This window comes from Amphiprion ocellaris, chromosome 3 (genome assembly GCF_022539595.1).
Source record: "Amphiprion ocellaris isolate individual 3 ecotype Okinawa chromosome 3, ASM2253959v1, whole genome shotgun sequence".
Taxonomy (NCBI): Eukaryota; Metazoa; Chordata; class Actinopteri; family Pomacentridae; genus Amphiprion; species Amphiprion ocellaris.
Window position 1 is genome coordinate 29,926,552 of NC_072768.1, and position 27,813 is coordinate 29,954,364.

General features: G+C 39.8%; 1 protein-coding gene across 2 annotated transcripts in view; it reads left to right on the forward strand.

Moving 5' to 3' along the window:
• The window catches only part of spg11 (SPG11 vesicle trafficking associated, spatacsin), a 40,303-nt gene that overhangs the window by 491 nt on the left and 11,999 nt on the right, over window positions 1-27,813 (forward strand). The window contains exons 2-31 of one of the 2 annotated variants that reach the window (XM_035949842.2): window positions 371-558; window positions 1,463-1,690; window positions 3,622-3,835; window positions 5,402-5,539; window positions 6,232-6,611; window positions 7,204-7,349; window positions 7,491-7,620; window positions 8,711-8,866; window positions 8,963-9,135; window positions 9,286-9,462; window positions 10,292-10,363; window positions 12,142-12,269; window positions 12,692-12,882; window positions 12,999-13,194; window positions 13,916-14,119; window positions 14,261-14,367; window positions 15,100-15,245; window positions 16,276-16,440; window positions 16,688-16,754; window positions 17,142-17,304; window positions 17,446-17,654; window positions 18,884-18,992; window positions 19,607-19,766; window positions 20,730-21,008; window positions 22,181-22,381; window positions 22,834-22,941; window positions 23,971-24,136; window positions 24,443-24,657; window positions 25,440-26,184; window positions 26,454-26,599. In XM_035949842.2, coding sequence (XP_035805735.2) covers window positions 371-558; window positions 1,463-1,690; window positions 3,622-3,835; window positions 5,402-5,539; window positions 6,232-6,611; window positions 7,204-7,349; window positions 7,491-7,620; window positions 8,711-8,866; window positions 8,963-9,135; window positions 9,286-9,462; window positions 10,292-10,363; window positions 12,142-12,269; window positions 12,692-12,882; window positions 12,999-13,194; window positions 13,916-14,119; window positions 14,261-14,367; window positions 15,100-15,245; window positions 16,276-16,440; window positions 16,688-16,754; window positions 17,142-17,304; window positions 17,446-17,654; window positions 18,884-18,992; window positions 19,607-19,766; window positions 20,730-21,008; window positions 22,181-22,381; window positions 22,834-22,941; window positions 23,971-24,136; window positions 24,443-24,657; window positions 25,440-26,184; window positions 26,454-26,599 — 5,707 coding nt within the window. The remainder of the gene's footprint in view (window positions 1-370; window positions 559-1,462; window positions 1,691-3,621; window positions 3,836-5,401; window positions 5,540-6,231; window positions 6,612-7,203; window positions 7,350-7,490; window positions 7,621-8,710; window positions 8,867-8,962; window positions 9,136-9,285; window positions 9,463-10,291; window positions 10,364-12,141; window positions 12,270-12,691; window positions 12,883-12,998; window positions 13,195-13,915; window positions 14,120-14,260; window positions 14,368-15,099; window positions 15,246-16,275; window positions 16,441-16,687; window positions 16,755-17,141; window positions 17,305-17,445; window positions 17,655-18,883; window positions 18,993-19,606; window positions 19,767-20,729; window positions 21,009-22,180; window positions 22,382-22,833; window positions 22,942-23,970; window positions 24,137-24,442; window positions 24,658-25,439; window positions 26,185-26,453; window positions 26,600-27,813) is intronic. The other variant, XM_023273956.3, reaches the window with a different exon arrangement.

The following is a 27,813-nucleotide window of genomic DNA, read 5'->3' on the forward strand; positions in this document are numbered from 1 at the left end:
TGTTTGAAATAGTTACTGTTGTATTTGCTGATAATTTGCTGAACGTCTTACTACTGCTGCTCGAACATGCAAAATAATGCATGTTCAAATGAACAGTAAGAGCTGCAGGCAATAGACCATGATCCTTTTGATTCTCCTTATATTAGTCACTGCATCTGTGATTCATCACTCAGTACACGTATTGACAGACATTTTATACTTATCCAGTTTATAAGTTTGGAATGTAACATAATTGAGGTCATCTTGTATTGAAATTTGCATTAAAGAGTCGGTTTATACCCTTCAACGCACTCATCACCCTTACAATATTCATTACCTATCTTGCTGTATGTTTATGTAATATGAGAAAAAAAACTTTCTGTGCTCCTAGTTTTTCCTGGGAGGAGGTGCCTGTCCACAGTCAGGGAGCCAACAGCTTCAGACTGTTGGCTGTTGGATCTCACTGTGACTTGAAGCTGCTGGAGGTTGGAAGAGAACGATCAGCCTCTGTTTCTCTGCTCTATGTAGCTGAATGTCCTGCAGACTGCCTGCTGCAGATTGTCAGTGAGCAGGACCACAGTGAGTACCACACCACATCTGCCATCAGGATCAGACTCTAGTTCAACCACAGAACTCCACCACTGTAGCAACAAACAAATCAAGGTCAAGGTTCACTTTATTGTCTCCTGTGCGAGAAATTTGTCTTAGACAAAGGTAAAAGCAATCTGCACTGCAACACATAAAACAGAACACATGCTAATAAAAACACATAAAACACGTGACATATTATAAATAAGTTAAAACAATATAAAGAAAAAAAACTAAAATACACACATGCCCCCATACATACATACATCCCTATGTACACAACATCTGGCTACCTCCTTTAGGTAGCTGCACCTAACTGCTCATTAATGAGCTTGATTGAGAGGGGTACCAAAGAATGTTTAAAACAGTTGAGCCTGCACAGCGGGACTCTGTGCCTTCTGCCTGAATTCAACAGAACATACTTTGTAAACAGGGCATGTGATGAGTCCAAAAGAATGTTGTTTGCCTCCCTGATGGTGGACTGTATAAAAAAATCTTGTGGCATGAGTGGAGCAGGAGTACCCATGATCTTATTTGCCATTTTCAGCAGGTTATGAATCAGAATTTTTGATTTGATTGTCTGAGCCCCAAACCAGCAGGTGATCCCGTATGGACTCAATGGTTGTACAGTAAAAATCCAACAGAATTTCTCTACAGAACCATAACTGATTTAATGAGCCATTCGCAGTTTCACTGTACTGGCCATGTGACTTAGACTTGCATGGCTTAACCTTTGAGACAAGCATATGCTACTGGCAGGATCAACCAGGTAGCCCAAAGACGTCTGAGAAAATGGACGAACATCTGACGGCTGTGAAGCAGATCTGATACAATAATGGTGATCTACTGTACATTATCAGAAAGTCAGTTTTGCTGATTGAGTCTTTATTTTCAGGTGTATGTGAGCTACAGTCGGTGCATGTGCTGTCTTTTGTGGCTGGTCGCTGCTGTGCACTGCTGAACTGTGCCTGGCTTCTGCAGCTGCAGTGGCATCAGGGAGAGGAGGAGCCACAGACGTTATCCTGTTGCAGCATCCAGCTGACTGACAATGACAGACTCACTGCTGTCCCTCACTGTGTCTGCAGAGAAACCCTGTTCATCACCAGCGCCGCTGGACTCATCTGTATCCTGCACTGACAAAAGCTATATACAGCTGAATAGATACTGTTACAGCTCCATGTATTACTTTGAATAATAGCTGTAAAAATACTAGATCATCATACTGAGATAAACAACACAACACCAAGATGAACTGAGCTGATGCATAAGGAAGAAGTAGTAAAGTTAAACTATATCACTCAGAGATTAAAATGAATTATCCCAACAATGCACAGATTGGCTAAAATTAAATACTAAGATGAACTTAATTAAAGACTTAAAGCAGTTGTTTTTAATTACAAATGAACTAAATGAAAGTAGGAGAAATGCCTAGCAACCTAGCAATGAAGTAATTAGTTAAAAATAACAAAATTAAGCCAAGAAAAACAGACATTGCTTAAAGAAACTACTCAACAAAATGAAAAGGCTAAACAGAATTAAATGACAGACCTAAATTAAGAGGTTAACTTACTAAAACTCTGTCAGCATTGATGAAATTAGGCCAAACTACATGATTCAAATATAAGCTAAGCAGAACTGAACTTGGGTGATATAAGCATACATTATATGATGCCAGTCTAAGCTGTCCATTCACATGGGGAGAATAACTACCTGCTTATCTCCTTAAGTAAACTAAAAGTAAATTAAATGTAAATTAAATGTAGCCAAACTGAATCAAACAAGGTTGAACTAACTTTAAACCCTGAAAAACATAATATTTGGAGGTTCTTTTCATGAAAATAATCCCTTAATGCCTTACAATGGATGATGTAGTGGGCTACGGTGGAAAGGGAAGCTGGACCACAGTCTAGAAAACTTGACAATATCACATGGGGAGTCTCACCACAGACACTATGAAACTATTATATTAAGCCTGGACTACCACCTTAGTCATACACATGTCACACAAGTTTGTTAACTAAGACAATACAGAGACATGGTTCAAAATAGAAGAAAGTAAATTTATTGAATGACTGAATGTTGGATGGCTGGAAATGCAGAGAGAGTAACCTAAAAGATGCAAAAGATAAAACTGAATCTATGGAAATGCACCAAAAGTTTATTACAGTGATTTAATTCTATTCAACAATCTTTTAAAAACAACACCTTGAGTAAAGTTCCATCATGATTTTAGCAACTTATCCACCACTCATAAACTCATAGCAATTCATGACCACTGCAATCAAGTGTATAGTATTATGCCTGTGTTCTTACTACTGCAGCCTCTGCAATGAACAGCACAAGAGCGTCTAGCCTCTACCACTAGCTGGCAACTAGCCTCACTAGGGGGAGTAGTCACAAATACTGCTTAACACAAACATAAGAATAATTAAAAAAAAAACAAAAAACAGTTGAATCCATCCAAAATACATACAAAGGCAAACAAAACAAAACTAAGGCTACACAATGAAAATAAAAAATGTTTACACTTGAATATATATATATATATATACAGATATAGCTAGAGAGAGAGAGAAAAATTCTTCAGTGGAGTCCTGACTTCTCCAAATAAATACTCAGAGTCGTCTCTCAAGTCAAAGCAAAGTTATACTCGCGCAAGGAATCACTTGAACAGAGCAGAGTCTGAACGAGTGACTGGCAATAGGTGGAAACAGTTTAGTTTTTAAGCAGGCACATAAAGAAGTTACATTGGTATTATCAGTTTCTGAGCAGCCAGTTTCAACCGACTGCTTGCAGGATCAACTTGTTATATTTTCATGGTCAAAGTTAGATCATGGAAATTTAATGGGTACATTGGGTTATATGAGTTCACAGTCACACAGTTATACAGTAGTTTGAAATCATAACGAGCATTTAATCATAACATAATTATAATTTTATAACATAGAGATATATAGATATATATATAGAGCTTTACATTCATTTTTGATTTTTTGTTCATCTGTTGGTTTTTGGGCAAGAATAATGGTCTTTTCTTTAACTCTGCCCTCCCAGCTGTGTACAACATTACTGATGGCAGCCTATTGGCCAGAATTGACCTGCCGACCTACTTGAGTTCCAGATTGGCAGCGGCTGAGCTGACCTCCTCTTCTCCCTCCTCCTTTCCATCCTCCTTCTCCCTCATCCAGGTGTCACCTGATCTAAGTACAGCTGTAGCTGTCACCCAGTCCCATACCGCCATCACTGTCGACCTTAACCACTATTTCAGGTATGGAATCAGGAAACTTGAGAGAATTACATCTTGTTCATTTTAATGCCTGGTACCACTAAAAGTATATTACCTGAAGAATACAATGAACACAACAAAGAATGCAGCTGATTACATAATACTTTATGTCCTATTTGACATACTTAAGCTTAATTGTAGTCCCAGGGTATGTAAGAGGCCATTTCATGTCATAAGCAGCACTGCACATGCAAAGGCCTGGAGTGGTTTCCTGCTTACATTCAAGCTGTAGCACAACTCAGAGTTGTCAGCTCTCATATGATGCCTGAAACTAAAGAATTATGTGAAGCCACAAAGGCAGAGATCGTGGCACTGCTGGAAATTGGCATGAGTGAGAGAAAGGTAGAGAAAAAAATGAAAATCTCCAAGACAGCTGTTCATTACACCAAGAAAAAACAAGCCGAACATGGTACTACTAAATTGCTAGCTGGTCATGACGGGAAACGTCTTTCTACCCCACAAGATGACCGTGTACTCATCCGTTCCTGTGTCAGGAATTGTCAGACCTCCAGGTATCTTGTTCAGCAAGGACAGTTTGAAATCAACTTCTTGAAGCTGGTCTGAAGTCACATAGTGCATGGAAGAAGCCCTTCACCAACCAAAAGCAGGGGAAAGGCTGGTTACTCTTTGCTGGGGATCACAAGGATTGGACTGTTGATGATTGGGCTAAGGTTCTCTTCAGTGATGAATCCAATTTTCAGTTGCTGCCCACTCCCACCAACTTACTGGTTAGGAGGAAGCCTGGAGAAGCCTACAAACCAGACTGTCTTGCCCCTACAGTAAAACATGGGGGTGGATTAGTGATGATCTGGGGTTGTTTCAGTATAAGTGGAACAGGGCAAATGCAATTGTGTGAAGGGCGAATGTACCAGGTCATGTACAGGGCTACTCTTGATAACAGTCTTCTTCCATCAGCTGGAAAACTCTTTCCTGCCTCCAATGACTGGATTTTCCATCAAGACAATGTCCCTTGCCACACGGTCCAGGCAAGGTCAGTTAGAACCTGAATGAAGAACCAGAACACTGGAACCATGCCTTGGCCTGCTCAATCACCAGATCTAAATCCAATTGAAAACCTGTGGAAAATCATCAAACCCCAAAAAACCACAAGCCCAAAAACAAAGCAAGTTTGTTTGAATTTGTGCAACATTAATGGGCTGCTCTGACAGAAGAACAATGTCAGAAGCTGGTGGAGAGCATGCCAAGACGCATGGCTGCAGTCATCAGTAACGGTGGTTATGCAATCAAGTACTAACTCCTGTGTGTATCATGTGACTAAACCAGACAGAAACGAAAACATGGAATGCCTAAAAGCACTGTTTGTTGAATGTAAGAACTTAAGTGATTTTGGTTGTTACCAAGAAAAACATGGAAAATGGATAGAAATTAGCTCTTAAATTACACTCTTATGAGCTGTTTTTGTTGTTATCATTATATTTGTCCAAACAAATGTACCTTTATTTGTCCCAGGCATTAAAATGACCGAGAAATTGAAGAAGATAAGGGTGTTCTAATAATTTTTTCCATGACTGTATGTCTGTTTTCCAGGATATATCCAGACCACCTACTATGTGCTGTGTCACAGTCGTGCCCCCCTCTTCGGCCTCAACAACCCAGAGACCAGGATAGCCTGTCCAGTTCCAGCTTTAGTCAAGGCACCCTCAGATCCATCTTCAATTCTGACCGGTACACAAGTGACCATTAATTAGCTTTACTCTAATAGATTTTGAGAGTCTGAAGACTACTGTTCCTGTAAGATCTATGCTTAGGTTTGCTGATCAGAGCAGAGTTGATGAGAATGAAATATCCATAGACATTATTCTTCAGTGGCCATGTTTGATCCAGCTTTGTTTTGTTGTTTAAATCATTATTTAAGGCAATGCTGCTGATGCTGATGCAGTGTTGTTGATATTTAAAAGGTACAGTGTTTGCAATTTTTGTTCATTACCGTGAAACCTAAAGTAGAGACGCAGCCAGCTGAAATTTCATTACAGTCCCTGACAAAAGTCTTGTCACTTATCCATTTTGTAGAAACAACAGCTCACAACTTTTCTTTTAATTAATCCACTGGTTTTAGAAATGGCTCATATGAAAGCTAAAACCCAAATTGGTATGACTGGTAGACCTTCAAGACAGTGAACTATTAAAACATAATGAATACAAATTAGTGGATTTATTCATTGCAAATGGCAGGCATTAATTTTATAACATTTGTCTTATATGAGAGGACACTGAAAACCGTACTAATAATAATAGATAATATACAAATAATATGACTTTGAAGTTCATTAAGATTATCAGTCCTTCATTTTTGTTCATTCACATCTTCTTCTCTAACATTATATTGTGACCACTGACCTGAGTAAATTTACTTCTAGCTCCTGGGAAGCTTGTCTGTCCTCCATGTACAACAGAGCCCAACATCCTACCACTTCCTCCTCCCCCTCCCAGCATGCTGGGGCCTCCTGGTCCTCCTCGCTCCCCCACCTGGAGTCCCACCAGTGTCTGCCATCAGCTCAAACCAGAGTGCCTCCTGGGGGGACAATCGTCACTTTTTCTGTCCCTGAATCATCCACTGCGTCTCTTCTCACTGTCTCTGAGTTCTCTGCCATGCTGACCTACACCACTCCTGGCAATAGACACACCACAGTAGCCTTATGGGATTTAAAGTCTGGCAGTGTGAATTACCACCAGACAGAGGGTGATGCGGCTCCGGTACAGTGTTGTGGAGAGAAACATCACCGACTACTGCTGAGGAGTGAGTTAACCACTGACACAGCCTTTCATGAACTTTGACAGCTGACCTCAAAACCAGAAACTGTAGTTTTATCAATTAAAGCAGTCAGAATGCATCTGAAATCTTGATTATAGTTCCTTATTAAACAGTATCACACAGCATTATAGTGGACAGATTTGAACTTTGCTCTGTCAACTAATTTTTGAAAACTGATGGATGGTTTATAATCTGTTGGATCATCTAATATCTCATATTTCCCGCACAGTGCTGCATCCTTAGATGCTAGTAATGACATTTAGAGCTAAATATTTTCATAACTAATTGGACTGCCAAAATGAGTCCAAAAAACCAGATAACAAAACAGTTTTTTGTTGTTTTTTTTTTTTTTTTTTTTTTTTTTTTTTTTTTTAAGAAATCAGAAATCAGAAAGCCTTTTGAGAGGAAAAATTCACTTGACTGTGTTTGAAAGAAAACTAAACTACTGCAGGGGTTGCAATATTTTTTTCGGTTATATAAATAAAGGAAAATCAACTGTCACTACTACAGCATGTCATTATTTCAATAGTTTCATTGCAAACTGCTTGTCCATCTGTCTGTCTGTCTGTGTGTCCAGAGGCCGGTGTGTTCCAGGTCTTGTTCTCCGTGTCTCAGCAAGACTTGCTCAGCAGGTTGATGTTATTTGGCAGTGCAGCAACGGTGGATGCCGTCTGCCACTTGAACAACTGGGGCCGCTGCTCCATCCCCATCCATGCCCTGCAGGTAGGAGACAGCACTCACTTTTATTCATACGTCACACATCTTCTACTGCACAGGTTGCAACATCCAGAGGATCTTTAAATGGCATTCAGATCAAAACTGTCTCTCTGGAGTTTAAAAACAAAAACCAAACGTATTTTGCAGGCTGGACTGAAGAACCGTCAGCTGGACACAGTTGATTTCTACCTCAAGAGCAAAGAAAATGTACTGAACCCCTCAACAACGTTCAGTGCTGCTGAACCACCAGCAGCCTCCACATTGAGCCTGACGGAAAGTATGTATACAGGCTTTGTACTCTGTTTTTAAAATGTGACATTTTTCAGGTCACAGTTATTTAAGCCTCATAACCCCTCAGAAACACATTTTACTGTATGACTTCTGTAATCCATCATTTTTCGATTATATTGTTGATTTTACAAAGACATTTACATGCAAATTTTACAAAACAGCAACTTTAATCCATGCCTCAGGTCTTTAGCATCCCCAGACTATCATTAAACTACTTAGCTCCCAAGTATTCCTCACTGTCTCCCTGAATAATGAGTAGAATGTTATATATGTGGCTTATTTTTACAGTAACATCATGATGCTGGGTTTCATGTTTAGTTCACAGCAACACTTTCAAATCCGGCATCTCCATTCTACAAATGCAGGTGTGCCTGGGGCTACCGATGTACCAGAGCACAACAATGACAAATCCAGTTGACACAGTATGAGCTTTAAGCAGAACAGTGGTCAAGATACATTCAGTTAGCTGTCTCAAGTAGAGAAATTAGGACTGATGAGGGAATATAGTTGCCTCAAATGTGTCGATCATGATGCTATAAAAGTACTTTTTCAGAACAAGCTCCCAACTTGGAAGCCAGAAGATCTCATAAAGTGGCACTCTCCTGGAAAACGTTGGTCTTTAGCTACAGTGACGGGCTGTGATTTCCAGAAGCTGATAAATGATCTAAAAGTCTTTTAGCTGTTTTAGCTGAAACTCCCATACAAGTACCAGAGATGCTTATTCTGTCCATTCGCTGTTCAGCAAGACATGACAGAGAAAACATGAAATGTGCACAGAGAAATGTTTATGAATTTTAAAGAAACTAATTTATCTGAAATCTATGGACACTTTTTTTGAGTTTTATAAATGACTGAACATACTGTTTTGTTAGTGTTGACACCATGCTCTGAGATGATTACAAGTAATACAGTGGTAATGTATGACTGCAGCTGCCTTATACAAGTGGCATGTCCCTGAACAGGTATGTAGGAGTTGGTCATCACAGTTTCATACATGTTTCATCAAAATTATTGCGCTCTCTCTCTCTGTGTGTGTGTGTGTCTGTACGTGTGTGTATGTGCATGCACACATGCAGGTGTGCAGGAGTTGTGTCCTGCGTTGGACTTGCTATGTTCCTCTGTCAGAGATTCAAACAGTGAGGTTCAGAGCCGACAGTTCTCAGAACAGCTGCTACATATCACCATGTGCTTCGTCAATACACAGATCCGCTCTGTGCTGTCCAGCACATTCTGTAAGTCAATACACACTTGAGCTGTAGATTGTTAGTTCAGTTGGAACTGCTTATTTTTATTTCCTGAGAGCTGAAGCAGGCCTATTGTGTCTGCAGATGAGGACTCAGATGTACAGAGCTGCGTTGACATTCTGGACCAGTATGTTACTGAGCTGAGGAGCTACATGAAGAGATTCCCCTGGTCTGCTGGAGGAGACATGTTCAGTTCCAGTACTACTCCTGCTCAGGAGGAGGCTCAGGGCGATGAGTGGGAGCAGCTGTCAACAGAGGTGACATTTTTGTTCTGCCATCCATTTTACATGTGTTTTTTTTTTTTTTTGTCGGGGGGGGGAGATAAGAAATATTATAGTTTTTCAGATAGTCTCACATTTTCCGAAAGCACATAATTGTTTATGTGCGCATGTTTGTGTTTGTTGCAGGAAGTGGTCCATCAGTCTATCATGACCAATCAGATCCCTAGATCTCAGGCCGTCTTGCGGCGGCGGAGCCTGCCAGAACAGCGGCTGTTGGCTCTGAGGATGGAGGGTCTGCAGCAGGTTTTCTCTTGTCTGCAGAGCAGAGACCTACAGACAGCCAAAACACTCCTCACCAACATGGTAAGAACACCTCACCTGTAGGAAATTAATCAGTCAGTTACCTTTTTGTTAAATATTACTTGTACCTGGTAAACCTTCTGACTGTACACACATGTGAAACATGTCAGCATGTTAAAATCCAACACTTGTTAGCATGTGCAAGTTTAGCATTTTTAAGTATGCCTCTTAGGCTTCTATGTGTCAGCTACAGACCTTAAGTCAGGCTGTGGTTAGCTTACCATATCATCAAGACTGGATGCAGGGCAAACAGCTGAACTGGCTCTCTCCACAGGTCAAAAGCGGAAGACCAGTTCACATAGAAACTGTTTAACCCTTTGCTGTGCAGTGTGGGTCAGGAGATGCTAATTTTCCATTAGATTTGGGTCACTTTTGACCCATGTTGCGCATCGAAATGTTAAGGAACATTTTTGATGTCAGTCACTCACCGTTTCCTTCCAGAAAGAAAAATGGGGTAAAATTGCAGTGATTTAGATTTATCCACTGGGGGTGAATACTTATGCAATCACTTATTTTAAGGTTTGTTGTTTTATTAATTAGCAGTGCTGTGCAAAAATCAGTCTTTACTGTTTTTGTTTGTTTCAAAAGCGCCAAATTACTTTGACTTTGATTCAATGTTAAATAGCAATTAAAGAGGGAAACTTCCAAGGGGCTGAGTGCTTTTAATAGGTATTGCAGTTGCTTTCACATACAATTAACATTAGAGCATGCATTAGCAATCAGCTAATGTTACATTCAGCTAGAGCACAGCCTAATGTTTTTCTTTTAAAGTCTAAATACAATCACATTTACATAAAGCAAGTAGTAAACGGATGTGGTCACCTGTTTTCAGGGTTTTAGTGTGAGGAACCAGTTTCACAGTATCTGCCTGCACACAGATGACAAGGAGACGCGGGAGCTAATGGTGAGTCTGGCATTTTACAGTGAACACAATTCATCTTCCTGACTGACAGCAGCGTTGTTTTCTTGCTATCTATAATATGGTCTGTATTTTACCATAAAGTAGTTTTTCCTTGGTCCATTGAATATTCAACACATATCTTGTCCCTTTTGTTGCAACTGATCAACTCTGAATTGTCTGATATTCCAGCTACGACTAAAAACAATTGAAACATTTTACCTGACTGCATAGGGTTGCCACCCATCCCTTAAAATACGGAATCATCCTTTATTTGATAATAAATTGTTGCGTCCCGTATTGAATCAATACGGGAGGCAAATTGTTCCGTATTTTCATAAACGTCCCATACACGTCTGTCACACACTCATCAAAACTTTATAATGAACAAAATAAAACACACGAAATATTAAGGGCAGCCAATTTCATCTTCCTTAGACCTTTGTAGCGAGGACCCATTGCGAGGTTCAGTAGCTAGATCTCAGACTTCTCTGCTTGCCCGGCCGTGTCGCAGGTTGCCTGGTTACAGACACTGCTGCACCCGCACACTTAAAAATGTCTACACCCGAAACTCCACCACGTCCAAAGAAGCAAAAACGTTTGCAAAAGTACAGACGTGAGTGGGAAGAGTGGAACCCCTGGCAGTGGGTACAAAGCAAACTATGTTTTCTGTTGCTCATGGACTGGCTGAGGCAGCATCAGGGACCAACATGTAAGAAACATGAGAATAGAGAGAACCCAGCCAGCAGGTCACAGTTTTTCCATCCCCAATCATCTCCTGAAGTCCATATGGTTAGGAACATCATGATGAGATCAGCTAGATTTCCTACAGTATATAGTTGGGAATTTACCAGAGGATGCTTATAATCATGCTGATGTGGTCATAGACTCTACAGCATTTTAGTGACTCAATAAATGCCAAAGTTGGTTATTATTATTTTAAATGCTTTTTAGTTTTTCATAAACATTTATTTAGTAGCCTATATGTAATCAATAAATTGCCTTTGCCTATCTAAAAAAAAACTCACTCAGAGCTTTGATATGCTAACAGTACTAAACAACTAAATCAATAAATACATGCATACACACATAAGTTAATTGTGTTAATTGTGTTAAGATTTAGATGGGAAAAATGTATGTAGAGAATTTCTTTGTACAGTATTCTGCATTCAGTTGTTTATGTTTTTGCAGAATACAGTATTGCACACACTGGTTGGTCATTACATTTTATTAGGATGGTTTCACTGTTTAAAATGATGCAACTTCTTTTCAGGCAGAATCTGTGATCATAAAACAATTCAAAATTCTTAGTTTTGTGTTAATACAACACTTAAAGCTTTAAGTATGGCTAAATGCTTTTTTCAAAATTAAACATACCACTCCTTGGGTGTTAGTGGCCCTGAGTTCAGTAAATCTGGAAAGATATTCACAGATTCGGACTTCTGGCATCAATAACTCTTAGATATACATTGTCAAAACATAAACGATGCCTCTTTCCCATCGTTGTAAGGTAGACAATGTGCTACAAGTCCAGTTTGATCAAATGTAGCTGTCTTTCAAGCAGCAGAAATAAAAAGTATATTTAATGAGTTATTGATTTCAGAAGTCTGAATCTGTGAATATCTTTCCAATTTTACTGAACTGTGGCCCCGAGCAGCCGTGGTGAGTGTCCTTTATTTTCATTTCTGAAAGGTGGCAACCCCATGAATGGAGCATCGTGTTTATTTCTCTCTGCTTTAAATCCTACCAAGTCTTTCTGACTGTCTGTTTTACTGATTGGTTAGGTAGAGACACTGTCAAGTCAGAGCTACTTTCCGGAGGAGGAGATGCTGAGTTTTATGTTCATCAGGGAGATGGAGAAACTTGGGTCACTGCCAGCTTTTCGCTGCTCAGAAAACACCTCATCACAAAGGTAAGGATACAATGTTGGCACAACACAGATTTACCAATCATGACAATGGCAGACTTTCTAAGTGCTCTTGTTGGTTGAAAATGGCATTTGAACTTTTAGCTCATGCTGGAGAAACTGCCTGCATCTGACTGATTCAGCATATCACTGCAGACAACATACTATAAAACACTGATTGTGTAAAAATAGAGAAGATGATTTTTCTAGTTTGTTTTGTCTATTTGCATGTCCTGCAGTGCATTGAGCTCATGGCTCAACACATTCTGTACAACACAAGTGAATTTCTATAAATGTTTTCAACTTTCTTTGAGCTTCCCCCTTGTTCTCATCTCGACTGTCACTGATGAATGAATTCCAGATGACTTTCATTTATTTATTCAGACTCTGAGCCTCTATACATACGAAGTCTATATCTTGACCTACAGAATCCAAAATCTTTCCAGGGTTGTTTGGATGTTTCATAAGGAGGCGGATGGTGAGGTTATGAGGGAGCTGGTGGGACAGGGGAGGCCTGAGGAGGAGGGCAGTCTCTGGAGGACTCTTAGACTGGACTGGGTGAGGAATTGGGATCAGAGCTGCCAAACAGTCATCCACTTATCCAGACGCCAACACACAGGTAGAACACTAAGTCAATATAAAAACACAACCAAGATCCCACAGTGGTTCGTAAAAGTCTTACTTTTTGGAAAATGTCATGCACTTAACAGGGATTCCTTTTGTTTTGTTCATCAGAGTTGAGTTCCTGTGACCCTTCGGTGTTGTGGCATTATCTGACTGTCCTCCACAACCACCATTGTGTGGTCAACTGGATCCAGAACAGGGAAACCTCTGGTGCCTGCAAGTGGCCAGAGTTATCTTCAGAACTTGTTAATAACAACACAGTCTGCAGCACCTACATGAGGGAGAACATCCTGGACCTGTTGGCTAGGTACAGGAGCTAATGTTGCTATTGTGATCAATATTAACCAACAGAAATGGACTGCATTTGATTGGAAAACAAAAAATGTTTGGAGACCTAATGATAAATATATAACACTGACTACTAAAGTGTTGAGATTTTGGGTTGTCTCCTGTTTTTGATCATATTCAGGAGAAGATATTTACATGGGACAAAGTGAAATTTGGCCCTGCATATACCTATACACATGGGTACAAACACAAACAGACAGTTTTGAAACTGTTTTGCTTTTTCTCCACTGTACATGTTGGGAAGTCTGTGTCCTGTAAGAGACTGCAGCTGATCAGTACATATAAATGACCAAGTATATTTAACTCTTGCATCACTTAAACACTGGAGTTGCTTCTTCACTCCAAAAGTGAGATGTTTTTGTTGGCATATGTTAACAGAGCCTCTTGCATCCACAGGTTTATATGAATGCCCCTTAAAATGTGTACTGTGTATGTCCTCATAAATCCTCCATAACTTGTCAGACAGAGTTTAAATACATTCGTTCTCTAAGTTCATGCTTTTTTTTTTTTTACATGCTTTTCTTACTATTCTTTTCATTATTATATTTTAAATCTTAATATCACAGACACATAGATAAACTGTTTTAATAGATTTTTACTTTTAACATAGATGATTAATTTGTAACTGATGTTTTAACAAAGATTTTCATTTGGGTTTCTGTCTCCGATTCTTCCCCCAGGAGATTTCTGTTCATTCAGGAAGAGCTGGCTGACCTGGAGCAGCTGTTGTGGAGGCTCGCTCAGGGTGGAGGAGTGATGGCTTTATCCCCTCCCATCCCTCAGTACCGCTCCCCCCTCGGCCTTGACCTCCACAGTGTTTTTATCACCTTCTGTCTGGACCACAACTTTCAGTACTTGCTCTATACCTACCTGGAGCACTACAGGTGTGTGTGAGAGTGCTGAATGCATGTTATGTGCTTATTAGGTTCTCAATGATGTGTTTGTATTTCAGTTTTGCAGCCAATGCATTAATTGTAAAATACATTTTAATTAGCAGCTAATGAGCCTGAGTTTCCTCTTCACAGACTGACACCCAGAAATTGTCCCCTCCTGACCACTCAGAATCTATCTGAGGGTCAGCCCTGGTTTGAGATGCTGGTGAAGATCCAGGAGATCACCAGGGATCTGTCAGGTATCACGCTGCTGCAGATACACACATTTTTTTTTAGATCAGATCAAGGACAAACAGAATGCAAAACGTAGGTTTAGAACAAATTAGAATTCATCAGTGAAATGTAGATGAAGACAGTTGTCAGATTAGGTAAATCCAATTAAAGTTGATTGCATTGCATCAATTTGATTTCTGTTTTTTACTTTGCTGTGTTTATTTTGTTTCATTTACTTTGCCTTCATTTTTGAAGTTTTTTATTTTTATATATATATATATATATATATATATAGATATATATATATATATATACATATATACATATAATTCTTATTCTGTATGGATATAGGTATGTTTTTCAGACACAGCACGCTCACAAACAAAAAACTGATATAAGGGGATAGTCCCTATCTAATCCATAGTTACAACAACCAGCAACAACATACATGCATTTATACAGTCAGGCCTTGCAGTCTACTCATATGGAAGCCATTCTGACTAATTTTAAAGACATCAATTTGAGTCCTTTGTAAATATATTGTAAACTAGATCAGTTCATTAATTTGTTGTCTAGCTTTCTGAAGTCATTTTCTGATCAACATCTTTTGCCTGCTACTAGCATCAGTCTCACCATCTTGCTCTATCTTGCTTTGAAAAGCGGTGCACTTCTAGATTGCTGAAGTGCATCATTTTAAAAATTCAAATAAATCTTCTCCTTGACTGGTTTTCTGTTTGTCCCTGTGCCTGATGTACCAGATCCAGGACTGATCTTCCAGGCCAGTTTAACCAGTGCTCAGGTGCTATTACCAGGCAGCCAGGGATCCCTCAGCAGTCTGCTGTTAGAGGGACACAGCCTGCTGGCTCTGGCTGCCGTCATGTTTGCCCCTGGAGGAATCAACCAGGTAAGCAATGTGCCAAGGAAACGTCTCTACTCGTTCTTCTGATACATGTAAGTTTGGTTATTCCACTTAACAGTAATAAAAGGACAACAGCAATAATATGCACAACATAGACAACAGACAAAACCAAGTGCAATATTAGTTCCTCAAAATGTAGAAAAAAGTCATGTAGGGAACATTCATGATATCCAGTTGCTCACACATATTAGACCTAAGAAACATAAAAAAAATTAGTTTGAAATGCTGATAGAAAAAACAAGTTAAGGTGCAAGACCAAAAAGAACAGATGGTGCTGGTAGAATTAAATAAAAAATATATAAAAAGGAATAAATACAGTCTAAAAATCAAAATTAAAGATGCAAGCAGCGTTGAACAAGTCCTCGCACACACACACACACGCATCAAGGTGTGGATGTACATCGGTGTACGTTTGAGCATGTTTAGGCCCTCAAAAACACGATTCAATTGAATACAATGATTCCTTTGTTAATGTTTGCATAATTTTTGTGCAACAGTTCGCTCAAAAATTTTAGAGAGAAATGGGAGGTTGGATATAGGTCAATAGTTAGCTAAAACATCTGGATCAAGAGTATATTTTTTAAGTAAAGGTTTGATTACAGCAACCTTAAAAGCCTGTGCTACATAGCCTGTTACTAGAGAGAGATTAATCAGATCTAACATTGAGGAATTAATTAAAGGTAAAGCCAGTCTATTTGGGATAGGGTCTAAAAGATATGTTGATGGTTTAGATGAAGAAACTGTTGACATTAACTCAGAGAGATGTATAGGAGTGAAGAAGTCTAACTATCCATCAGGTCTTACAACCAATTCTAAAGCAACTGTACTCCATGATACATGTGTGACAGTTGACACAGCTGTCCCTCTTGTTAACACCCACCCTCACTAATTTTCATGAATAGTAATCACTGCTTTTACAGTACTCTGTCCCATTTAGTCTATAATAATGACTTCTAAGATGGGATGTAAAAGGATGGCTTGTCTGAACCATTCTCCATTTGCTTTCTATGTGCAGGTGATAGTTCAGGGCGAAAGGTCAGGCAGGTCGGAAAGGACAGTTGACCCTCAGCTCCTGAAGATGGCGCTGGGCCCCCATCACAAACTGAAGTCTGCCTTGTTCTCTGCCGGTCCCCGAGGAAACAGCCCATGCTCCGACATCTCAGTTTACCACCTCCTGCAGGTACACTTAGATCTGTCAGCACTGAACTTGCAGGTGCCAAATAATGTCCTGTCCCAGAGTTAGAACTGGAATTGTACTGCTACTGTCCCCAAAGAGCTGGTTTTAATGAGTGCTCTTAGCATCTTGACTGCTTTGTACTTAGCAGCAAAGTTCTTTGTCAAAATGCAGTAACTTCTTCGTACATCAGTTGTCCTGTTACAGTGTGTATTTTTTTTTTTTTTTACTTCATGTTGATGTATTTTCCCAGTCACTCCACCCTCTGGATCCATCTAAGCTGTTTGGATGGCAGACAGCAAATACTCTCAGTTCCACCGGTAAGAAGTGAAAACCACTAGATTACTGCAAAATCATTACCTAAAACTGCATTTAATGCTTGTATCTCAGCTATGTTTCTGATTTATGATTCTGTTATTGTTTGCATTTTTTCATTCATCTTTTTTGCATAGAGCTTTAGTGGTAGCGGCAGTAATACTTGAAGTACTAGCAGGAAGCAGTAGCAGACATACCTGTAGAAGTCACTGCAGCAGTACTATGCTAGGAAGTAGAACAGGAAGTATTAATAGAAGTAGGACAGTAGTAGCACAAATATGATAGTGTCATCAATAACAGTAGAAGTAGCAGTACTAGTAGATATAGCAGAGGTACACAGAGTTTCTGGCTGAGTAACTCTGCAAATACATTTTTGTGTTGTTTCTCCACAGAAACATCAGAGTTGCCTCATTTCTCCAGCCCTCATCTGGTCAGTAGGTTTGCGCTGCTGGAGAACCTTGACTTTCTGTACTTCCTCCGTCATGGCAGACCCTCTTTTGCGTATTCTACCTTCCTTATCCAGCAGCTGAGTGGCGGTGGTGATATCAGGCTGCTGTGAGTATGATGCACTCAACTACAGCCTTTTTCCTCATGAAAGTCTGCTTGAGTCTAATGAGAAAATTATTGGAGCAGGAAAAAAGACAAAACCATTGCTCTGCTACACAATATAGCTGTGCACATGTGTGTGTGTTTCAGGTTGCAGTGGGCCAGCCAGCAGGTGTACAGGTTGGCCCTGCAGTGTTTTAACATCCCACCTGTGGTGTCGGCTGTTGTTTGTTTCTGTGAACTGCTGGGAGTCTGCAGCCTCAAGCTGAGAGTTGATGTCAGAGCCATGAACATCATTCTGCAACACTTCAATCAACACAACACGCACATCTCTTCAACATTGCATCTGCACACTCTGGGTAAACACATGGCACAAACACTGTTCCAGCATAGCATCTACAGCTAAGTACAAAAATATTCATAGCCATCATTATATACCAAAATTGTGATTTTTTTAGAATTTAAACAATAGGCTTTTTCTGGCTGAAAATGATATGAATGAGTGTCAAAAGAGGTTAAGACATTGTTCCAGAGTTAAAATGAAAAACCTTTAACTATTTTCGAAAGGATTCAGTCTGGACTCTGGCTATTGTTTTCTTTTAACCACTTCTTTATTACTTTGACTGTATATTTCAAATCATTGTCTTGTTAGAAGATTCAAGTTTTTCTGCAGACTGCCTGAAGTTTCCTCCAGAATCTTAGCGTTGTTCTCCTTTCTCATAGTGCCATTTACTTTAACCTTTTGATGCACAACCTGGGTCAAAAGATACCCATATTACATTGAATATAGACACTTTTGACCCATGTTGTGTATCAACATGGGTTTTGATGCACAACCTGGGTCAAAAGATACCCATATTCCATTGAATATGGGTCACTATATTCAATGGAATATGGGTATCTTTTGACCCATGTTGTGCATCAAAGGGTTAACGAGGTTGGATGGCTGAAAAACATCCCCAAAGCATTGCATTCCCATGTCCATGCTTGACCTTGTAATGCTGTTCTTCGCTTCCTACTGCGCCAATTCGGATTTTTCACAGTATGGAACTCCTTGTGCTTTTTGATAATGATTTGGACTGTGGTTACTGGGACTTTAAAACACGTGGATATGGCTTCACTTCACTTCAATTCAATACAATTTTATTAACATAGTGCAAATTCACAACATATGTCATCTTACAGTGCTTAGCATAGTAAGGTACAGACCTCGCAAATTACAAACAGAGAACAGAAAACCCAACAATCCAAAATTGTGCTTAGATTCCCTATGAGTGATGGTGGGAAGGCACAAAAGCAAACCTTAGATTAGGGAGGGGGAGAAAATAGAATATTCCAGGACAACATGGAGAAGTATAGATGCTAGATTTTCTTCAAAATTTGCAACAATATCTTCATTTTGTACATGGCATTTTTAGTGGTAAATGTAAACCAAAATATCAGAAATAGGTCACATTTATCTCTATTGCAATGTATTGCCAACTTTTGTCACTTGTTTATGTTTGGTATGGGCAGGAATAATTCTTGACTTAGCCATGCACACTTTGGGTGAACGCCCACACAATCATCCTCTGCTGTCTCATTTCAGTGTCTAAAGGTGTGAAGCTGGTGGAGGGAGAGTCTGAAGCAGCAGAAGAGCTTGTTGCTTACCTGGAAGCTGCAGTGGCAGACAGTCTTGAGCAGAGGGGCATCAGCAGGTTAGACACACTTCTCAGTACCGATGTCAAGATAATTCCTTAAGTTCTTGCAGTTTGAGCATACCTGAAATTTGCAGTGAAATTTGTGTACGCATCCTTATATATTAGGTAATATTTATGTTTTATATTTATTTTAGTATACAAATGACATAAAAATAACCCTGTCTTCATGGCTATATGGCATTAGTGGTATATGAAAAAATTAGATTTTTCAAAAGTTGGATCGATTGGGTTTTGTAGTGAACATCTCTAGTATACTGCATATACCTTTCGAGATTGGTAGGATTGTAAAACAGGGATCTATTTAAAGATGTTTTAAGCCTTCACTCTCCAAAATAAAAATTTTATTTAACTTATTAACATTGTGGGTTCTTTCCCAAATAAAAATTTCATTTAACGTATTAACATTTTTCAATAAAAAGACAGACCTGTAATGTTATGACTACATGATTTGTACCTTGGACCAGTAGGCCCGCAATAAATCTTTCAAAATATTTTTAAAAGATTTGTTTAATGGATGAAAAATAACAATCAAATAAAAATAAAAATGGTCAAAACTTTTTGAAGCTGTAGAGTTTTGATGTAGAGCATATGTGTGTGTGTTTTTCCGTTAGATCATCATATGAGGCAGCTCAGGAGTGGGCATTGCCTGTTCAGTTCTGCCAGCTCCACGGTCTGAATCTCAGCTCTGTTTACCCTACCCACTGCGCTGATGACAGACAGCTCATCCACTTCTTACTATTTGTCCAACTGCACAACTTCCCACCTGAGCAGGTGAACATGCACACACCTCCCCAACATCCTTACACTGAGGCAAGTTCGACATACCTAGGATATGTTTCTCTATCTGGCTTCACTAAACCTCACAGCTGCAGTCAGACTAAGTGGTCAGAGACCAAGCTGGTTATCAAATGGGTAGGCACAGAACTTGATAAACAATTTAATTTAGCAGATGCCTTTATCCAAAGCGATGAACATCTTACAGTAGATACAACATGAGGTCAACCTGACTATGAATGTGTTAGTTAGCAAGCTATAAGGTTATACACCACCGGTCAAAGGTTTTAGAACGCCCCAATTTTTCTAATTTTTTTAAATTGAAATTCAACTAGTTCAAATCCAATGAATAGCTTGAACTGGTACAAAGGTAAGTGGTGAACTGCCAGAGGTTAAAAAAAGGTATGGTTACCCAAAACTGAAAAATAATGTACATTTCAGAATTATATAAAATGCCTTTTTCAAGGAACAAGAAATGGGTTAACAACATAAAGCTGTTCTGCAGCAATGGAGGTTGATCAAGCCTTGAAAGTTGGTGCTACCAAATCCTACAGGTGTCCCAACTTTGGGGTTGGAAATTGGGCTGTTCTAAAACTTTTGACCGTTAGTGTATGTTGAGCATACATTATCATGGTAATGTGCCCCTGTAAGATAAAGAATCATCATCCTGAAAACCCGGAGGTGAACCTTCAGTTACTTCATTAACTTCAAATCCTGCTTCGTAGTACAGACCTCAGAAGGTAACTTGGCACAGCTTTATCATCAGCATGGACAGATGGTCAGGATATTTTACTGTTGTCTGTAAACTGTAGTTATGGTGCCACTCTATTTTTACCTTATTCTTACTTTATCCCTTTTTCTGTTACATCCTGAACTAATCGACAACATCTCTGGCAAAAACAATGACTTCATATTTAACTGTTCAAAAGTCATCATGTAGAGGCTTAATTATCCACACAGGTGAGGTCACTGGTGGCTCAGTTTGAGCCTACCCTGCAGGCCCAGCTGAGCCTGGCATTTCAGGACCTCCAGGTGTACAGTCAGAGGAGGATGTGTGACCCTGACGAGCTATCAGTGCCGCTGACAACAGAGGTGTCGTCCGGGAGCCCAGAGCACCCGAGGGAGCTGTTCCAGGTCCTCTTGCGGAGCCAGGAGAAGCTGGCACCCTGCAGGTACCTGCTACATGAAGCACTGGTGCAACGCTGCCCAACACTAGCTATACTGGCTGCTTGTCTACAGGTAAATGGACCAAACACACCTAGACATAGATGCACAAATAATATGTGGAGATATTTGCTACATTTTAGCATTTAGAACTGTTAGAAATGTAATCCAAGTAGGCCTCAGAATGTACTACAGTGTGAATGAAGTACTTGAGGTGTATGTTATATATGACAGTAATGCTTATGATTTAAAGTTATTATGCATCTTTATTAAGCTATGTTGGTAAAGGTATACAGTATCTGACAGTTAATGTAAATATGTTGTCCACAACACAAATGTATCTTGGGAACTTCTGATGGACAAGTCCCTATACCAGATTGAATACCAAAACAAGTCTTTCAGTCATATTGATATATTTCAACATAAACTCATAATTAGTTGCAATTTCCAAATACTAATGGTAACATTTCAGGATTTAAACATTTTGATGACATAGTAATATAAAGTACATAACAGAAACTGTTTCACCTTGCATTGTGTGCACCAATTGTAAGTCTATATTTAAGCTTCCTAGTGAAATTTAAAGTGTTTTCACCTATCATTCAAGATGTTCTATAAAACTGTTGGCATCATCATCTGACTCAAACTGAAAATATCTTCATTCACAACTCTTGTGTTTCTTTTACACAAGTCACAGCAGATCTGTTGTTGCAGGTGCGCTTACTGCTGCCGTTCTGCATGTTGTTATGGTTCAGTGTAGTATTTTCACTAAATACAGCATTTGCAATACCTTCGGTATCTATGGAACTCCAGAAAAACAAATATTGTCAAGTTTTCACAATCCTGGCATCAAGTTGGCATTCAAGCTGTTTTTCAATTCTAAGGACTTAGAGGTGATCCTCTGACTTTTCCTCAAGCTCCAGCAAATTTTACTTGAAAGATTTCAGCAGATTTTATACAGACAGTCATGGTATCCAGACTATTTACTTGGTGATCATCTCAAAGTTGACACTTTTTTCATTAACATATCTCAACAAATAGATTAATTTTATATTTAATCATGGCCTCTGCCAAGTTGCTCTGTAGCCCCACACTGAACTATGCATCAAGTCAAGCATTTTAATCACTGTTTAGGTGAAGACTGGCCTAAAATTGAAGAGTCTAGCTTGAAACTCAGCGCCAAAAATAAAGCCGAATTGCGCCCTATGTTGTGTTTCATGACACTGACCAATCTGTTTGACTTACAGGGAACAGAGCTTTTGCCATGCCTTTGTGTGTGGGTCCTGACCTCAGTCGATGATGTCACCTCTCGGGAAGCAACCTCCCACCTAGTTGAAGCCCCCCAGCATCATGCATGGACCCTGCATGACCTGTCCATCATCTGGAGGACGCTTTTGGGGCGAGGCTTAGTCAGGCCCCTTCTACGGGGCTTTGAGCTCCTCCAGAGGGTAAAACTACGAGATGAGATGAGAAAAAAAAAGATATTATGCGAGATTTGAAAACATTAGATGAATGCACTACAGCATGTCTCTCTTCTGTCTGCTCTGGTGAAGGTTATTAGATTTTTTTTTTCTTTTCTGAAGGTAGATGTTTGCAGGTCATGCTTGTGTTGGTCAGTTGCTATCTAAGAGAGACAGTGCATCCTTCTTTTTCTGGGCAGGACCTTCAGGGATTTTGTCATATTGTCAGGTTTTTAACCACGTGGATATTAAAAGTCAAATCAAATAGCTTAGTTTTTTTTTGTTTAGTTTTTTTGTATGTTATGTTTTTTTTTTTTAACAGTATGTAATATTTAGATACTAAATTTAATTTTTCCAAATGAGATGACTTTGCTTGACCAATATAATAGTAAAAAACAGTCAATACTCCAATTAGCAACAACTTTTTGCTTGTCTCTCAGGACTGCCCTCTGGTGTTGGTGTTAAGAATGTTTGAGTTGTGTTGTGACTATCGAAACTTCGCCAGAGCCAAATTAAAGCTGCTGGACTTCCAGAGGACACTCATCAGTGTAAGTCCCACCAACCACATCTCAATACAAGCCACATCATTTCACAGACAATTAGAATAAATTAGTTAACCAACATCCACTTGCAAAAATACACAGCTATCACAATGGACAATTCAGAGGTGTTACATTTAAGCTTTTCTTTATTTGGCAATGTACTTGTGAATGAAAACTGTTTAGAAACACTTTCTTGGTGGTGCTTTTTATACTTCCCACATATCTCTCATTTCACTGTCGGCTACCAAATCACAGATTCCATTCACAACTAATGATGCTGGGAAATCAAATCAGGGAGACAAACAAAAGGAAAAAAAGCTTGTTGTGAAGAGGTTAATGTAGTTGTTTGTTGCTTTTTTCAGTAAAGTTTGTCTACCTGGCACTTCTCTTTGTGATATTCATGGACAGAAACTAGGAAGAGTAGAGTGCATTTTAACCTCTGAGATTATGTATTTGCTTTATGCTGATGTAGATATGTTGGTTTAATCAATCAATAGACTCCAGCAGGCACAAGGAAGTAGGTGGTTTAGAAGTTAGTCCCAAATCTCTGCAAGAAAGTGTTAGATTTCCAAACTGTTGGTCTGAGTAAAGCTGCAGTATCTCTGAGAGGTCAGTCAGACCTTAAGGGTCCCATGAGATGAAAATGTGTTTTTATTGTGTTTTGTGTTTGTTACTAACTTGGAGTTGTAAAGTAAAAGCTGTTAAGATATGAAGAGGTTTCAGACATGGACTATGTTTTGTTTACTGAACATGTCAGCTTCATGTCTGAATGCGCACCTTTGTGACTTTTTTTTAAACATTGTGTTGGCAATCTTACTAGGTCAGACATAGCACAAGTGTGAACTCTAGATTCACATTAACAGATAGGTATGCACAAGCAGTGTTACCTTTTTCACATTTTACCACCAATATTAGTCCAAAAATGCCACAAAGTTTGATACACAGTTTGTATGCCGAAATCACAGCACACCTTTCTGCAGCTGCTCGACCATGCATCATCTCTAATCTGCTCCCTCTGCCTTCTTGCTGATATAGCTAAGGAACAGTGGCCCAGGACCCTCAGGAGGCCTCCCCCTGCAGTGGGTGGAGAGCCAGGCCTCTGTGCTGCTTCTCACGATGCTGCAGCGCTGCTCTTCCCAGTATGACCTCCACAGGCTACTGCAGCTCCTGGCTGATGTCGACAAACTCCTAAAATCAAACGGTGAGTTTTGAGCGTAAGCTCCCAAACCATCAGAATCTAGTAGCAGCTCGACACATGACAGATTGCGAGTTGGTCCAGTCACAGGTTTGATTATCATCTCAGGAAACTACTTTCTTGCAGCTGCTGTTGTATTGGCAGAATTATGTTGTTTCTGACCAGTGATCTGTCTGGAGCTAAAGATACTTGACATTAAAACACATTTCAAAATACCAACCTTAAAACTTTCTCTTTTTTTTCTTTTTAAACAGGCAAATGTTAAAAATTGTCATTCTTGTGTGTTTGTGTTTGTTATGTGTGTGTGTGTAGGTCCAGACTTTAGGAAGCTGAGTCAGCTGAGCCAGTTGCTGCAGGGGTCAGAAGTCAGCCTGTCTCCCAGGTTGCTGCAATGCAGTCCTCCCTCCATCCAGCAGGTGGAGTTCCAGGCTACAGTGGACGCTCTGCAAGCCAAGGGCCGTTACAGCCAAGCCAGACAGGTTGCTCTGCTAGCTGGCCTGCCCGTCCATCACCTGCTGCTTAGCCAGGTACGCTCCAAGGGAACAAACATACATACACACATGCAAATTAGTGCAAACCACAAGAAATTCAAGTCAGTCAACATAACCAGTCCTCTGTGCAATATGTTAAGCAAATCCTGTCCCAAATTCAAAAGCACAGGTTTTCATGTGTCAGTAAAATATTTTTTGCCATATAATACTATTTTTTTTTTTTCCATGGCATAAATATTCAAAAGGTTTCTCCACCGGTGCAGTAGTTTAGAAGCTGGTTGATCCTTCCAGACCTGGAGGGTGGCTTGTCATGCTGCAGACTATATCAGAAGGAGTTTTTGCACTGTAGCTTTGTAGATCAGGTTCTAAGTAAACAACAGTGAAAACCAAGGATATATGGAAGTGGACTCAACCTCACCCTAAAATTTTACTTTTGAGAAATTTGAGAATTTACTTTAAACCATAACACTGAAAACCTGGCAGAATTTTGTTTGCAGTATATGCCATATTGAATTTATCTTCAACATTGCAGTGCAAAGATCCTGCTGCTATGATAATTATCTGTTGTGTGTACCTTACATACATACATGCATGCATGCATACATATCATCAATAGTCTATATTTTTTGACTAGGTAAATGTGGTGCAATTAAAAAAAAGAGTGGTTATTTTAAAAACCTTAAATTCGCCATCCTTCCATACTCATGCAAGACAGTAAATATAGTCGGGATCATTGAGAAGTTCCCTCCGATTCGCCTCCTAGACGGAGTGAACTTTGTTTAAATTTTAATGGCATTGTGTTTCTTTCTTTCCCCAAGCTACTTCAGGAAGTAACCTCCCAGAAGACCAAGCAACAGTGGAGAAGATTGGAGACGCGGATCAGTTTCTGGAGGAAATGTCACGATCAGCTAAAGGCCAACAGTACTGATCCAGAATCTGCCTCCCAGTTCTTCCTGTCACAGGCTGAAATGGGGACTGCCGACTCCCCTGTGGGTGCCCAGGCTCAGGTGAAGTTACTGGATGTCCAGGAGCGCTGCCTGCTGTTCGTGCTTGCTGCTCACTGGCTCTCCCTACTCAGCCTAATTCCCATTGATAAACTGGAGAACCTGGAGAAGAAGCTATGGCTCAGCCGGGTCCAAAAATACATCCTCACAGTCGCCATAGAGAAGGAGAGTGTTTTTAACCTGCCGCCACCAGCTGTCACACCTGAAATGAGCACATATGAAGTGCTCATGAGGGAGTTCTCCTTCTCCAACATATCAGACCTCAATACAGAGAAGTGCCTTAGTCTGGAGGGACTCCCAGGTCCCTCCGAGGAGCAGGAGAAGCTGAAGATTGACTCAGCATTAAGTCCAGAGGAGAGGAGCATTCTGACAACACTGATTGGCCAGTTATTAGATGAAGGCAGTATCCATGAAGCCAGTCGTGTCTGCCGTTATTTCTCTCTGTACCACCCCGACATGTCAGTGGTGCTGCGCTGCCACGGCCTGGCATCTGGAGAACTGGACCCTGAATCACCTGAAGAGGCATCAGAGGCTCCAGCAAGAATGAGCATTACTAGCTGTAAGCCTCCCTCTAACCTTTGTACTTAGTTACTTTACACAAATGTTTCTGCCTTGCATGTTTTAAAGCACAAATAACAATAGCAGCATTTTCTGTAGCTGTATGTACAGTCTACTAAGCTTGTCAAAATTACAGTATATCACAAGTTTACAAAGGAGACAATAAAAATGTGATGAACACCATCCCTAGCAATTGTAGCCAAATGTGACTTATATAGTGAATTGAACTTTTTCCTCATCTGTCTCTTTTTTCTTTACTGTGTCCTCCAGCTTCCTCATTGAGCAGCCTGTCCTCATTTGTGATGCTGCCTCTCCCTGAAGATAAGGTCGCTGCCCAACTCCAAAAACTGGTGGATCAATGTCGGCATGGAAACAACTACTGCAAACAAGTCCTAAGCCTCTATCAGCTGTCCAAGGTACTTATCTGCTTCCACCCAGTAAACATCATCAAGGTCACTCACCAGTAATAAGTATTATATTCCTGTTAATATTAAGTACAAGCGTATGCAGTAGGTTTAAGTTGACTTCTGTATTGTTATTCTTCTCTCTTTGATCTTTACTGCCCTGTTAATCTACAAGTATAAAGTGTGCTGTCTTTAATGCAGAATGCATGCATATATACAGTTGTGAACAAAAGTTTACATACACTTGTAAAGACCGTGTATATCATGGCAGTCTTAAGTTTCTAACAACTCTTATAACTTAGAATCTTCTTTGATGGTAATGCTGAAACATACAGTATGTGTCTTTGTCGTGAAAATAATCATGCATTTTGGGTCTTTCTTAGATTTTTCATAGGTCTTTTAGTAATACAACAAAATCTGCTGGGCCAAAAAAACAGAACAACATGAATTGTCACTTATGGTGATGTAGAAAGTTGTGTGAATCAAATTTCTTAGTGACATGGCCTCCTTTTGAAAGTAATTGCAGTTAACTACACCCGATGACTTCTCTGAGCCAATTTATATAGGGCCCATTTTAAACACATCAGACTGCGACAACTGAAAAGTCAAGAAGCTCAGTACAGATCTAAAAAGGCAATTAATTGACTCAAACAAGTCAGGGAACTAACTTGAAGCCATTTCAAAGCAGATACAGATCCCAAAATCATTTATGAAAACAGCTGTTTGTAAGTATAAAGTGCACAATACAACTGAGTCACTGCCATGAACAGACAAAAACACAAGCTATCACCTGTTGCTGATAGACAATTGGTCAGGATAGTCAAGAGTCAACCAAGAATCACCAAAAACAGGTCTGCATTTAATTACAAGCTGCTGCAACACAGGCATCAGTATCCACAGTCAAACACCAGGCTGCCATGCAAGAAGGAAGTCCCTTCTCCAGAAATGGCTAAGCCAAAATTTGCTGCTGTTTTCACGAACAATGAAATGGGGTTCTAGAGGAAAGTTCAGTGGTCAAATGATGCCACAAATAGGGTATTCGGCCACAGTGACCAGAACTATGTTGAGCTCGTTAACCCCAAGAACACAGTACCTACCATCAAGCATGGCGGTGGCAATATTATGAACTGGTGTTTTACACAAAGTAAATGGAATTAAAGCTGCAAGCAGCGTTGGTCAGGTCCTCACATATTTGCTGGTCAGCGATTCGAAGCATATCCCCCCAG